This window comes from Tribolium madens, unplaced genomic scaffold (assembly GCF_015345945.1).
Source record: "Tribolium madens isolate multiple individuals breed KSU strain unplaced genomic scaffold, Tmad_KSU_1.1 Scaffold_2;HRSCAF=44;Tcas5.2_LGX, whole genome shotgun sequence".
NCBI classification, from domain to species: domain Eukaryota; kingdom Metazoa; phylum Arthropoda; class Insecta; order Coleoptera; family Tenebrionidae; genus Tribolium; species Tribolium madens.
Window position 1 is genome coordinate 2,604,879 of NW_025400995.1, and position 13,729 is coordinate 2,618,607.

Here is a 13,729-nt window from a genome sequence, read left to right on the forward strand (position 1 = left end):
ATTTTGAATAAAGTAACGATTTCCAATTCTAAATACTTTTTATTCAGACTACGTAAACAAAGGTTACAGGATTGTGTATTTTTAATTTGTGTTATAACAATTTGTTACACTACCAAAACTTTCTAAAAATTAAGATTTGGTTCTTAAAAATAGATTGACTTAAATTATTGTCTAAAATTTTCGTTTTGTCGTCAAATATGCGCATTTGTATTGGGGTGATTTTTTTTAAGGATATTCTCGCCTGCGCAAAGACTATAAATTAATTAAGACTCGTGAGTAGTAGGAAAAAAATATATTTTATAGCATTTATAGTACAGAGGTCTACAATGAAAATAATCAGTATACTAAACAAAACTTATAATTATAATTAATTTAGCTCATGAATCTATTTAATTACGTAATAAAATTTTTACTATAAATTAACATTACCTAAAACAACTATCATTTTATATTGGCTATTTACATAACATACAAGCATATTAACTCCTCTTATATTTATATCATAAAAATTATTGCCAGAAAACAAGTAATTCGACATAATCAGTACTTACAGATATTAAATTCACACAGTTGTTACTGGAATCGGGTAACATCTAAACATTTTCAAGATAATAAATTTCAACATTGGCCATACAAATAACTTTTAAGTTCACATTTCTTATTTAAGCATTCATTAATAAGTATCAATTTAAAGCCTCAACTATCGATAAAGTAGGTATCAGTCCTCGAGAACTTAGAAATGGCAGGTTTTATATTATCCTTTACAAAATCCAAGACCTTATTCCGAAATAAATACAAGACTAGATACAAACAGCTTGGTAAAAACATTCCTATTTATCGTAGTTTTTCGTCTATTTAATACATTGACTGCCAACATCGAAAGATATGTTTTAATCCAAATTACAACTACTAGGAACAAAACACATTTGTACACTTTTAATTGGCTCCAATGTCTCCAGTCACTAATAATTATAACTGAAAACATTCGAAAAATCAAGCAAAAAGCTTCTCAAAACAGTAATAAAAGCATTGACTTTGTACATACAATTGATATATGTTAGTAATTATTGTACTGGCAGTCAGTGTTTTAAACTTGCTACATAAAACTGTATTAACAGTACATTTATATACAACATCATCTCTAAGCTAAACTTCTTTAAATGGAAAATTGAGGAGTACAATATATCAGTCTCACAGTTTTAAATTATTTAATATTGCATCGTGCAACATAATTTACATCAGTTAAATTTCGTTATCGTGGCAGAAGTTAACTTTATTTAATTCATTATTTGAAACCATATCTAAGGGTTTTGCGTTAACTAAAATATGCTGAATGCATCCTTCGAAGCCTTTGTAGTACGCCGAAGGTAGGCCTTGGGGCAGATTCGTCGTACCACCTTTAAAAAAATAAGTATATATTTTTTAAATTTCCCCTAGTTATAGTCTACATACCTATCCATAATTTAGAATTCGTTCTCAATGAAATGGCACCGTATTTTGAGAGACCCTTAATAGGCGGCTCCCCGTCGATTGATATAAAACCTACTCGTTTCCGTCTCCTTACTTGAATTGTATGCCACTTGCCGTCGTCTATTTTCGTTTTCGATCTGAAAACATTCACTTTCGCATCAAACCAAACGCAAAGCGAAAATACCTGATTGCCCAAAACACATCTTGTTTTCCTAAATTATAACTAATTTCAGGATATCCATTAACAACAGCTATAGAAAAATAGTCTTCTTTTATACTTCTACTTTTACTTCTCCATAAGAGAAGAGCGTCGGTTGCAAAGGTGCGCAATTTTATTTCGTATCTGTTGCCACGTTCCGGTTTTCTTCTGAAATGTATTGGAGTAGAAAAAATCGAATGTGTAAGACGGGATTAGTTTTTGTTAGTTGTTAGTGACTTTACCTAGTAGTGTCGTAAAAATCGAAGTAATATTCTTCATCATCATAAGCGTCGTAAGTGTTATTGTCGACAATATCCTCTTCAATATTGTCAATATCGTCATCTTCGTTATCGGGATATTCATCACTTATTGTTAAATTGTAACTGTTAGTATAGTCGGGGTTAGTTTGGTTAGTAATAAAAAGAGAAATTGTTACCTTCTGTATCCTCTGTTTCTAAATTGGAGAAAAGTGACACCGTTGAATTTAATAGCAGGGGTTTCCTCTTGAGCTGAAATTTTTTCTTTGGCAATCGTAAATTAGAGGGGATTGAACTAACTTACATATCTCGCAATATTTTCCCTTTGTGTTAGAAGGGCATTTGCATATAAACTGATCGAGTTCTGGTACACATAGGCCGTTATTTAAGCACGGATTTTTGGAAATGGGACATGGTAATCCGTCATATGAGCCGACATTGAATGCGCATCCGTTTCTATTAGAATCAAAAGAGCAATCCGGCAATTTAGCCGAAATGGGAAGGGGTTTTCCATTTAGGAGAATCCTTTGTATTACGCCCTTATATCCCTTAGATGCGCCAGATAAACGATGCACTTCATCCCACTCCCTGAAACGTATACAACATCAACCGATGATCGAGCCACACCGTTTTAGAAATAAGTTTATTACGATAAAGATCCGATGTAGAACGGCAATTCCAGATTAAGTTCTGTTAGTGGCGTGCCGGAATAACCACGAACTATGCTAGAATTATCCAATTGTAAAATTCCTTCTCGTCCGTCTCGGAAAATACGGGCCCAATGCCACTTCCCAATATTTACAGTCTCTTTAGTTCTGCAACATTTGAGAAACATAGCGAGTAATTAAGTTCTAGCGTCTCGCGAAAAATCACTTACGTTAAATTCGCAATTCCGCTTCCCAAATTGAATCTAAATTGTAAATGACCACGTGCTAAGTTCAACGAAATAAAATCACCACGACCATTCTTCAGTTGCCCGTTATACAATATTAAACCGTTTGCTAATTTTGGCATAAAATACACCTCAATTGAAAACATCTTCTTAACACCCTCCAATCGAGGAAGGCGGATATAACTGGACCCACTAAATTCTGGACTTACTATACCCATAAATTTATCTTCTAAAACAGAACATACTTAAATTCATACAAGCTCGCCTTAATTCATTCATACAAACAATGACCTATTAGTATGCGGACACACATGGCGCCCTTTTTTATACAAACCCACGCAAACGACCAAGCATCAACACAGACATTGCATTAATAATATTTTTTCATAACATACGAGTGGAAATGATACCGAAAACCGGTTTGACGACTAAAACCGGTTTATTTTAAAGACGACGTGTTTATAAAACCGGTTCTTGAATTCATCATGTGCCAAAAGAATTACGAGTACGCCGTACGCGACTACAGTTTATAACTTAAGGACGAAGCCAATTATTTCGTTTGCATGAATTGTAATTCAGATTAGTCACTGTGTCGTAATGCTGTTTTATATATCAAGAGTAGTAGAGCTGTGACATTTTATTTCTCTTTATTACCATACCAAATGTACATTCTTATTTAAGCACTTGGAGCAAGTGGGATAGCTACAGGTGTCTCAACGGATCAAGAAAAAAAGATAAAATTGACTGAATTTTCCTCTCAGAATGGGAAAAATCTGGGTATCGGGATGTAAGAAAACCATAAAAGTTTTTTTTTAATTACGGGGCAAGTAATAAATTTATTTTTTGACGTTTACTGTAAGACGAATAATTCTTTTGTTTTTTAATTTCTCAGCATGAGTATCTAACTAAGATTAACAGTTCAAAAGTGTGCGAGTTGTAATATACGCCAACCCTTGCCAACAAGAAATTATTCTAGACCCCCTTTTGGTCGATGGTTCTGGTTTAATACAATTTGTTATCTCTTAACAAATTGTGTAGAACAACTTTAGTCATAAACGTATGAAAATTTACTTCTCTCTTGTCCAGAATATTGATCTTTCTTGAAGCGGTTTCATCACAACAGGATAACAAAACTAGGACATGTTTTTACAATAAGATTACATACTCCAACTGTTAAAGAACCAGTGGCGTAACTAGAAAATTTGGGCCCCCCCGCGAAAGACGACTGTGGGGCCCCTCTCTTCTCCGGATCGAGAGTTAAATAGAGTCTCCAGTAGTCTCTAATATTAAAAATTCTGCAAATACGAATACGAATATACAAATTTTTCACAAGTTATGTCAAACGACGAACTTCTTCTTCTCTTATTCTTTTCGTATTCTTTAAGCACTACCATTAAGTGCTTTTGCTTTTTTCATATTTTTTTAGATTAATTTTGACGTCATAAAAATACATGTTTACTCTTGTCATGTTTATGTCATTTTGACTAATTTTCAAAAACAATGATTTGTGGCATAATAACGGGTAGGCAGCCGATCAAAATGATGATTTTTTTTTTCGGCAATCTGTCTCTGCGACATTCCTTTTTCAGTGAATGTTATCACCCTTACTTTATTGAAAAGAGTAACTCTATTTTTGGTTTTGCGAAAAATTCAAACTGACTGCTTCACCGACAAAAAAGTTTATAATTGTCAATGAACTTTTTAAAGTGACAGAAAAATACTGCCCGAAATTTTAATTCCGCAACTGTATAAAAGATAAGACTTACTGACTTACTTAAAATCTTAAACAAGTAGTTTTCACAGATTACATCACGATCAGAAGTGCTTGTTCGAACATAAAATTGACGCGGGAAATAGCATTATTAACAGCTGATAATATGGTGCGAACTGAAATAAATTATAACACAAAACAATTTCTTTCCAGGATTGTAGTTCCTCGAAATGTTGTGTCTTCCTCAGCGTTCGACCTCGGCGCATCGCGCCTGGCTCGACACTGAATACGCTCGAAGAAGAGAAAATTCTGAATTTTTTTATTTTTTATTGCATTGGCCTATAATAATTCATGTACTCGCTCTAAATTTTTTTAAACTATTACTATTTTGGAAAGGGCTTTGCATCCCAAGGGCCCCCCCGCGGCCGCGGGCTTTGGCGGGTGGGTAGTTACGCCACTGTAAAGAACCTACTTTATGCGATTTCGGGATAGAATGTAAACTTGAACTTTCCCTCGAATCTTCCAAATACGATGATAACGCTAGTAAACAATTTTGCATGAAGAATTCTAATACACGACAAGATTTCACCAAAGGAGAAAAATTGCTCCTTATTCAACCCGTTTCGATTCGAAACATTGATAAACAAAACATAAATTTCAGCAAGGTTAATGTATAAAAATCACACAAAGAGCGGAAGTATAAATTGATCATTTGGTGGGTCCTCGTCGAAATGAAACACTAAACCGGAAGACCATTAAAAGTTTAACTTACCCATTTCGCATCGAGTTCCGGTCCGTCCAGGTGGACACTCGCAAGTGTAAGCGTCTGGATTGAGTGGTGTGCACGTCGCTCCAAATTTGCAAGGGTTGGATCTGCAAGGCTCAATCAGCTTCTCGCAGAATTCGCCCCGATAATGAGGTCCGCATTCGCATCGGTAGGTTTCAGGTGTAATTAGGACACATTTGGCATCGTTGGCACAGGGCGCCGCCTGGCAGGGGTTTTCGCCACACTCGAATATCGCCTCAGCGTTCAACACCCAATCGTCTCTGTTGACGTGCAGCTCGATCGGTCTTCGTCCAATTTTTAATTTTCTGATGCAACCCCGGAAACCTTTCGCGGTGCCGATATTTTCGTAAACTCTGCGCCGCAAACAATTCATAAATTAACAATACGATCGATCTTATTAAAAAGGCATGCAATCATGAACAAACCTCGAGCTGTAGGTATATGAACCAAAACCGAACAACTTTTCCGATCAATTATTACTAAATTTACTCTACCGAGATTCTAATACCGACCTGAAAAATTCATAATTGATTCAATTAACAAACTAACACGAATATAGTATTTGATTAGAAGCCACCGATCCACGTTCAACTGTTCCTGTTTTATCAACTTGACTATAACTAATCAAACACAACTCTGCTCGCAACTATTTCACCACAATTTAACCCGGAAGCCGCACGAATCTTGTACTAAATCATATTTAAGACTATGGAATTCGGGAGATCTGTGTCAGATTGCAGATTGTTTCAGTTATTACACAATCAATCCGGCTTTGATTCATTCTTTACATCAGGATATGGTATCTCTCCGATTCAAACAATAAAACTCATAAAAAGAACTGATTCATTCGCTTGTTTTTGTTTAAGAGATACTTTCTTTCTTTTAAAACCCAAAGAAATGGCAAGCACTTCTGAAAACTCATAAGTTGCCGATAGTTAATAAACAGAATCAAATGTAGGGTTAAACTCAAAATTGTATCCAGAGATCAAGATAATTTGTAATTTATCTTTGAATTCGAAAACGTATGTCTGTTTAGAACCAACTACACAGGAAACGTCAAATAAAATGACAAGTCGAAAGGTAAAACGGCAAAATGAGCGGAATTAGTAGCTGAAGTATAAAGTAAATCATAAATTTAGTTATTAAAATCATCTTTTTATCTTTTGACTTGTCATTTTATTTGACATTTCACAGATATACATTTTCAGATCTAAAAATGACTCGATTACAAATTATCTTGATCTCTCGATATATTATGCGGAAAAGTTGTGTAGTTTGCAGGAAAGCTTGTCATTTGGACCGCGAAGGGTTTAATGTGAGGGTGATCTTAGAATTCGTTTTAATTAAATAAATAGGTTAAGTGCTTATCAAAGTTTGTTCAGGTTTGCGTAGCGCGGCGCGTAAAAATATGTTACCTTGTATAGTTAGAGGGTAGAAATCCGACGTATGTATCTTCAAGTAAATCGAGAGCTTTGAGTGTGCCTTTGGCCTGTCCGGCTACGTCTTCCCCTTCATCAAGTTTGAGTATTCCGTCTCTGTGATATCTCTTAATGACGACTCGGTGGAAAACTCCGAGTTGTATTTTATCGACTGAACGAATAAGAACGTGTCCGTTGCCTAGATTGTATTTGAATTCGACAAATCCGTTGACGATGGCAAGAGAAACGAAATCGCCTAAGCCATCAGGTTTCTGTTGGTTATAAAGCAGCAATCCGTCGTAAGAATGAGTTTTGAACTCGACTTCGATGCTAAGTTTGTGGTAGGCTTTGAGAGGTTTGAGTTTGACGTAAGAACGACCATGGAAAGCTGGAGTGTCGTATTGTTTGTGAATGACTTCAGTTTCGCAAAGAGACCCCGTAAAGTTTGTCTTGCAAACGCAAGTGAACGTGGCGACGGGAAGATCAACACAAGTGCTACCATGATGGCAGGGGGATGAACTACACGCACGATATTCATCAGTTGGATTTGGATCAGCTGGAAGCAGCCGTTCGTTAGGTCAACACGTCGACAACCTGAAACCCTTACCTATGCACTCTTGTCGGTCGGATGATTCGGAATGATTCGGAAGACAAGTGCACGCTCCTGATACGCAGTGGCTATACATTATCATGCAATCGGAGTTATCGGAACAGAGATCCCCGAGAAGGGCTGTTATTACGCGAACGGTTGCGGGGGTCGGACGGTAAGCCGGGGCGTAGTTTCCACCTATATAAAGATAACGACACGTCTTTTATCTAGTCATTTTATTGAAACTGTTTACAGCACAAACGCTACATTATATCTACGTTAATTTTTATTGATACAATCATTTAGAGGATATCAGTCTCACCGCGGGTATTGTAAATGGCATTAGGTCCTGTCGCAGATACGTTTATTTCGAATGCGGCTTTATTATCTGTTTCAGCAGGATAAGAGACTCCTTGAACGGGTCGCATAATAGATCCGCTACTACCGTAGTAGTAACGAGGATCGGGAACTAGTAGATGTCGTGTCGATTTTGATAAAGGCGAATTAGAATCGTCGGGTTGTGTAAACTGGAGAGGAGTATAGCGACGAATTGGCCAATCTGTACTTGGAAACATATCATCTATAAAATGAATCTTTCAATAATCAGAACCTGAAAATTACTAATACTAATTCACCTTTACACGTCCCAAAAGCTTGGACAACTATATCTTTTTGTGTCCGACATGCGACTTGTCGCAATTCGCACGCCGAATCGTACGTTTGTCCGTCACTTCCACATACAACCTGTAATATTTAGATTTGGGGAAAATAAATGACACAAACCTTATTCTAAAAACGTACTTGAGCGTCATTTTCTTGAGGGCATTCCGTATGACATTCACATATAGCAAATCCACCCCGTTCGACGCATGTTGCTCCAAAATAACAAGTCAATTCTTTGCACGTCGTCGGGGGCGACGTAGTCAGATCCGCTGTGGAATTTCAATTGAAATGAAATATGTCACTTAAATCCATTATCATTCATACCTGGTACGCACCCGTTCGGTCCTAAGACCTTGTCATGGCTGGTGCATACTGTACATTTTTGGCCTTGTACCCCCGGGTTGCACACACACCTCCCCGTCATCTGCTCGCAATCATCTCGTACTGATCCGAATGTCGAACAACCGCATGCTACCAACAACGATGTACCCCTGTGTTTTATCAACAAATAAGAGACTTACGGATGCAACCGTGATAGCCGGAGGAGATTTTCGGTAAACCCCAATATCCAGGTTCGCATCGATCACATTTGGCACCTCCTACTCCCGGTCTACACCGACACTGTTGCGTTTCAGGATCACACGTGTCGGAATATGAGCCGAGTTTATTGCAACCGCAGAGGGAAGGACATCCGGCGTGATTAGGGCCTTGGGCGGCGGTTTTTCCGTCAGGACAACACCCGTGCCAGCTATCCTCGCAACTCTTTTGCTCTAAAAGACTCTGGTCTGGAAAAACGCTTTTTTCATTTGAGCGTTGGCGATTGGCTGGTTTACCTTTTCGACAACAGCGAGAAAACCGCGTAGTTTGGTGGCAATAACTGCCAGAAGGGCAATCTTGTCTTTTTGGGCCGCTTCCGCAATCTAATTCCTTTCCTGTGAGAGGGTCTGCTAATGGTTTTTCACCATTGCATGGTTTTACTTCCATTCCTGTGTAGAAATTTGATTTGATCGTGTAATGGATAAATTAGTCGTAATGAATGAAATTAGTATGGTGTTAATCAAACCTTGACAGAGATCGAGTGGCCTCAACCGCAACTCCTCCTGCCTTTGACACGCTTCCATCTTCATAGCGCAAAGCGAAGGATAGATTTGCAAATCGGAGGCGCATACAGGTTTCGAGGCAGAAACGAGTGCGGCACTGGCACAATCGAACTGACAGGTGCAACGTGGAAAGTTGTCTGGACCTAACTCGCACGTGGCTTCGAAATCGCAATGAATATCACGGCAGGCTTCTTTCTCGGCCGTCGATAAGTCCGGAATCGTGTTCTCCGGACCGACAGTATCTAGATCCGTGCCCGGGCCGATGTTGTTAGTTTGAGCCGTGAAGGGGGAAAGAGTTGCTGGAGAGGATGTTAGATCGTTGTTAATGAGTTTCATTAGTCGGTTGCTCGGTAAAGGGAATATAAAACAAGAACATGACAACTTGTGAGAACTTACTACTAAGAGATCCTGCTACTGGGAATTTCTCACGACAGTCGCCATAGAACACTACGCTCAAGGGGGGAGAATTTGTCGGCTGTAAACACATCGCTTTCTGCAATTCGCACTCGTTGGGGAACGTCATCATGTTTGATGCACACACCGGCTCATCACCGGAACCTTCGCAATTCGTCGGACATACGCATTTACCGGCTTCGCATCTACCCCCGTATTTACATTCTACTTCCTGACATAGATCTGAAATTTTAGCCAATTACTACTAACCGACTATTTTATTAAAAACAGTATTGTTTCCACAAATTTAATCAGAACAAAACAATTATTCATCTCAGCAGGGCATCTCCATCAATAAATCCGCCTCCTGCTGGCCGACTTCTTGATTAGGCTTCTATCACACGTTTCATTAAGAGTCAACTCGTCACAAAGAAACACGAATCTTTGTTCTCAACACACTAAACCTTACAGATGTTACAGTTGGTTTACGTGGTAACGTACGATATAGATTTGCGAAATTAATTAGGAATGTGAGGGTGGTTTACTTACCGCAGTTTCCCTTATACGCGACCAAAATGAACTGCTTTATTTTACAAGAGGTCATACGAAGTTCACATTCGTTTGCGTAAGTCACTCCATCTGTTCCACAAACCGTTCCATCGTTGAGCTTTAGGGAACAAATGTGTTTAACTATCATCTATACACTAGCCGGTAATATCTGAACAAGAACGGAATATAAATACACGATTTCAATAAATCGGAACGTGTTCCAAATCTACATGGGTTCATTTAAATAAAACTCTTTTTCATTACTGAAATTTTGCGAAAGCTGACCGTCGTCAAGTTTAAACGGCGATTGTTAAAAGCTTTGCATTTATAGTCCGCTATTGTGAGTGTGTTTTTTGTACCTCATGGTCCGTACATGACTTGGGGCAAACACAACGTCCTTCAGTTGCACTATCACGCTCGCAAACGGAGTAAAAATCGCATTTTTTAGTTTCGCAACCGTCTGAAACAAATAAATTTAAATGTGATTTTAAGTCTCTTTAAAATTATTTGTTTTAACATCAACACTTGTCAGTTTGGAATAAGAAATCATGTGCAAGGATTTGTAGGTTTAGTCGAGAAAATGCGTAAAAATAACGTTGGGAGCAAACGTATCCGACCGAGAGATGTAGATATTTCCTGGAAACATAAAACTGCGCCCTGGGGCACTTATATAATATACTGTGTCTGTTTATTTTGAAGACTAATATAAGACGTTACCCAATATAGCAGTAAGATATGAAACTTTAAACTTACTACAAGGACCGTCGTAAAGGACTGTAATATTGCGCGGATGCTTGCAAGCTTCTAGTCTTAGCTTACATTCGTTGCCATAGGAAATACCATCGGATCCACAAACGGGTTCGAATTCGGCAGGACAGACAGGACATTCGCAGTGGGCAACACCGAATCGTTCGACGCAGGTTGCTCCATTTTGACACTGATACTCGCTACACGGACCTTTCTCTCCGCAAACACCACTGTAAGATATTTCAATAGTGGTGCGAGTCAGACAAGCGGTTCTTTTCAATTCGCATTCAGATGGAAAAGTTCGACCGTCTTTGGAACAAACGGGCCTCATGATAGGTTCGCAAGACGGAGGGCATTGACAACGGGCGATCCCGAATTTATTTATTGCACATTCCTCCCCTAAGGTGCACCGAACGCTCATGCACGGGTTTATCCCTGCAAGAAAAGTGAGAAGTTTTTATTTTTTACGATGTTCGATTGTTCGCATTGAGTCATTAAACCTGAACTGCATTTTCCGCGATATATGATATGGAGGTTTTTCCGGGCCCTGCAGGCTTCCTGTCGCAGCGTGCATTCATTGGAGTAGGTCTTCCCGTCTGATCCGCAAACGGGAGTGAATTCTAAAGGACAACTGTCCCCACATCTACAAACAGGATTGCGATGTTCGTCCAACTGGCATACTTCGGGTTCTGCACATTCCACTCCGGCACAAGGATCTGAAGCAATTTAAAATAATGAATTAAGTGGCCGGAGAGGGTCAATTAAGCACATTTAATCGAATATTTACGAGGAGGATGCAATATTTAGTAGAGGACGATTTTCTAAAAGGACGATTAATCCCATTTTCGATCTGTAGTTTTTTTCTTCGAATTTAATTATGTAATTGTGCACGACGGCGTAAACCGTTTTGTCTTAAAGCGATTGCCAGTTGCTCGCTGATGCGAGTCTTACTTTCACAAAAGTTAAAATGAAAAAGTTGAAAAAATTTCCCAGCTATCTCAACTTCTATAAAAAAGTTTCAGCGCAACTTATACACTTTAAAGTATTTAAAATATCATTTTGTATAGTATGTTTAGGCTGGCAGATTTCTTTCACATTTAAGCTCATTTTGTATTAAAAAAACTTGGCTTATTAAAAGACTCTCACCGCACTTTCCGAGAAACTTGATGGTAATGTTCGCGTTGGAAGTGCAAGCGGCCTTTTGGAGCTCGCATTGGTTTCGATAGTTGATTCCGTCGCTTCCACAGACTGGACGAGAGGTGGTGTGATCTCCATAGCTGGGGCATTTATCCGGACAGACACAGCTGGCATTGCGGCCGTCAGGGGAAACCACACATCGAGCCCCAAAACCACATTGCCTGTCTCTACATGGATCGTTTTGTTCTAAAATTCAGAAAAAACTTCATACATATCAATCGAATTCAGCTTAAACATGAACAAACTCCCATTCCAAACGGAAACTTCCAGTCATGCGCACTAACTAACGCAGTTTAAAACTTTCAACTTACCCTTAGGGAATACGTAGCAACATAACGATATGTCAATGCGACTATTTAAAAGTATTAACAATGACAAGTAGTTTAGTTTTAGCTTGAGACTAGCCATTGGAATGGAAGAAATTTATCACAAGTTATCCCTGAGCGGGTAATTCCACAAATACTGTGGCTAATTTGGCTAATTAAGATTTTTGCCAAGTTAGTACAAAAATATTATAAAAACGCCCCTCCCCCTTTTGAATATGACTGGTATGAGTCCTATGCTGTAGAAAAATTTTTGTTCCTGAAAAGTTGCTAGACTAGAAGCAAAACTCTTGAAATATTGAAAGAGTTTCAGCGATAGTTTTGAGGAGGTGACGAGATGTGTCAAAAAGTCTTATTCCAGCTTTATATATAATGTAAACAGATGCAGAGGTGTGTGTCTGATTTAATTCTAGTGGTGTTATAAGGACTAGATCCCGCGAGCCAGACACATTTCAGGAGTTTAGTGCCACGATACTGTACGAAGTAATACGATCGATTACGAGGTAATGCGAGCGCGCGAACACCACAGGGGTCTAAACGTCACTGAGGTAAGTATCCTGTGCTTCGGCTTTGAAACAGACTAACTTGCACTGCAGGTAGCGTTGACTGCACAGAGCAGAGCAGGCGCCATATTGATTTTAAGTTCGCAAAGCTCCACAAGAGACTATGTCGCTTAGGTAGCCAGTAATGTTTTGCTTTGTACTGATAAATTTCTATAATCTACTGCAAATTTTACCTGCTGCGGCTATCTGTCTTACTTTTAGACATAAATAGGCTTTTTATACTGCCTTGCCACCAGTTTAATGCAATATTTCAAAAACGCTGTTAACACTCACTTGAAAACTTGCTCTTTTGATAGATGGCAGCTAACAGAAGGTTTGCGACCCAACTTTCCCTCTGACAAAGCAAAAACATTAAAACTTTTTCCCGAACTTATGATACCGAAATTAATAACTCCAAAATTATTAAGCTTGACTCGATACCAAAAAAAATTATATTCGAAACAGCCTATATAAGCACGAAGCTCGAAGAGTTTCTAATAAAATTTGTGCTCTGTAAAGTCAAGCAGAAATTCCATAAATTTAAATAACAAAACTGCCTGAAAAAAATGTTATGCTATCTGAAAGAAATGTGTTTATCCACATCGATTTGAATAAATGAGTTGGTAAATATTCAAGGAGTCTCCGCTCTGCACTTTATAATTACCATCTTCTCCAACTTTTTAATCTAAAATTAAGATGAGCAGCTAAATGAACATTTTCAAGACTGACATAATATGCAAGTCGAGCAGCTAATTAACGTAATATTGTCTTATGCGGTTCTTCGTTATCATAACCACATTCCACAATTGCAAATGTTATAATAACGATAATTATACATAAATAAAATCCAAGAGATTAGTTTCCGCTGAAATAAATGAATCGCTCCTCACTC

General features: G+C 38.3%; 1 protein-coding gene across 12 annotated transcripts in view; it reads right to left on the minus strand.

Annotated features, from left to right (window-relative positions):
• Window positions 1–277: 277 nt before the first annotated feature.
• The window catches only part of LOC123006256 (agrin-like), a 104,756-nt gene continuing 91,304 nt past the window's right edge, over window positions 278–13,729 (minus strand). For 9 of the 12 annotated variants that reach the window (XM_044400598.1, XM_044400603.1, XM_044400597.1 and 6 more), the window contains 24 exons: window positions 11,922–12,158; window positions 11,276–11,491; window positions 10,782–11,210; window positions 10,388–10,488; window positions 10,029–10,146; window positions 9,483–9,722; window positions 9,050–9,385; window positions 8,820–8,972; window positions 8,508–8,771; window positions 8,311–8,457; window positions 8,125–8,255; window positions 7,959–8,067; window positions 7,646–7,903; window positions 7,342–7,521; window positions 6,732–7,290; window positions 5,302–5,669; window positions 2,804–3,047; window positions 2,577–2,741; window positions 2,231–2,514; window positions 2,106–2,178; window positions 1,912–2,052; window positions 1,655–1,837; window positions 1,453–1,607; window positions 278–1,397 (listed from right to left, as the gene is read on the minus strand). In XM_044400598.1, the coding sequence (XP_044256533.1) occupies window positions 1,243–1,397; window positions 1,453–1,607; window positions 1,655–1,837; window positions 1,912–2,052; window positions 2,106–2,178; window positions 2,231–2,514; window positions 2,577–2,741; window positions 2,804–3,047; window positions 5,302–5,669; window positions 6,732–7,290; window positions 7,342–7,521; window positions 7,646–7,903; window positions 7,959–8,067; window positions 8,125–8,255; window positions 8,311–8,457; window positions 8,508–8,771; window positions 8,820–8,972; window positions 9,050–9,385; window positions 9,483–9,722; window positions 10,029–10,146; window positions 10,388–10,488; window positions 10,782–11,210; window positions 11,276–11,491; window positions 11,922–12,158 (5,246 nt within the window). In that variant the 3' untranslated portion in view covers window positions 278–1,242. Of the gene's footprint in view, window positions 1,398–1,452; window positions 1,608–1,654; window positions 1,838–1,911; window positions 2,053–2,105; window positions 2,179–2,230; window positions 2,515–2,576; window positions 2,742–2,803; window positions 3,048–5,301; window positions 5,670–6,731; window positions 7,291–7,341; window positions 7,522–7,645; window positions 7,904–7,958; window positions 8,068–8,124; window positions 8,256–8,310; window positions 8,458–8,507; window positions 8,772–8,819; window positions 8,973–9,049; window positions 9,386–9,482; window positions 9,723–10,028; window positions 10,147–10,387; window positions 10,489–10,781; window positions 11,211–11,275; window positions 11,492–11,921; window positions 12,159–12,283; window positions 12,702–13,729 lie in introns of those variants that run through there. The other 3 variants (XM_044400606.1, XM_044400604.1, XM_044400599.1) reach the window with 3 other exon arrangements.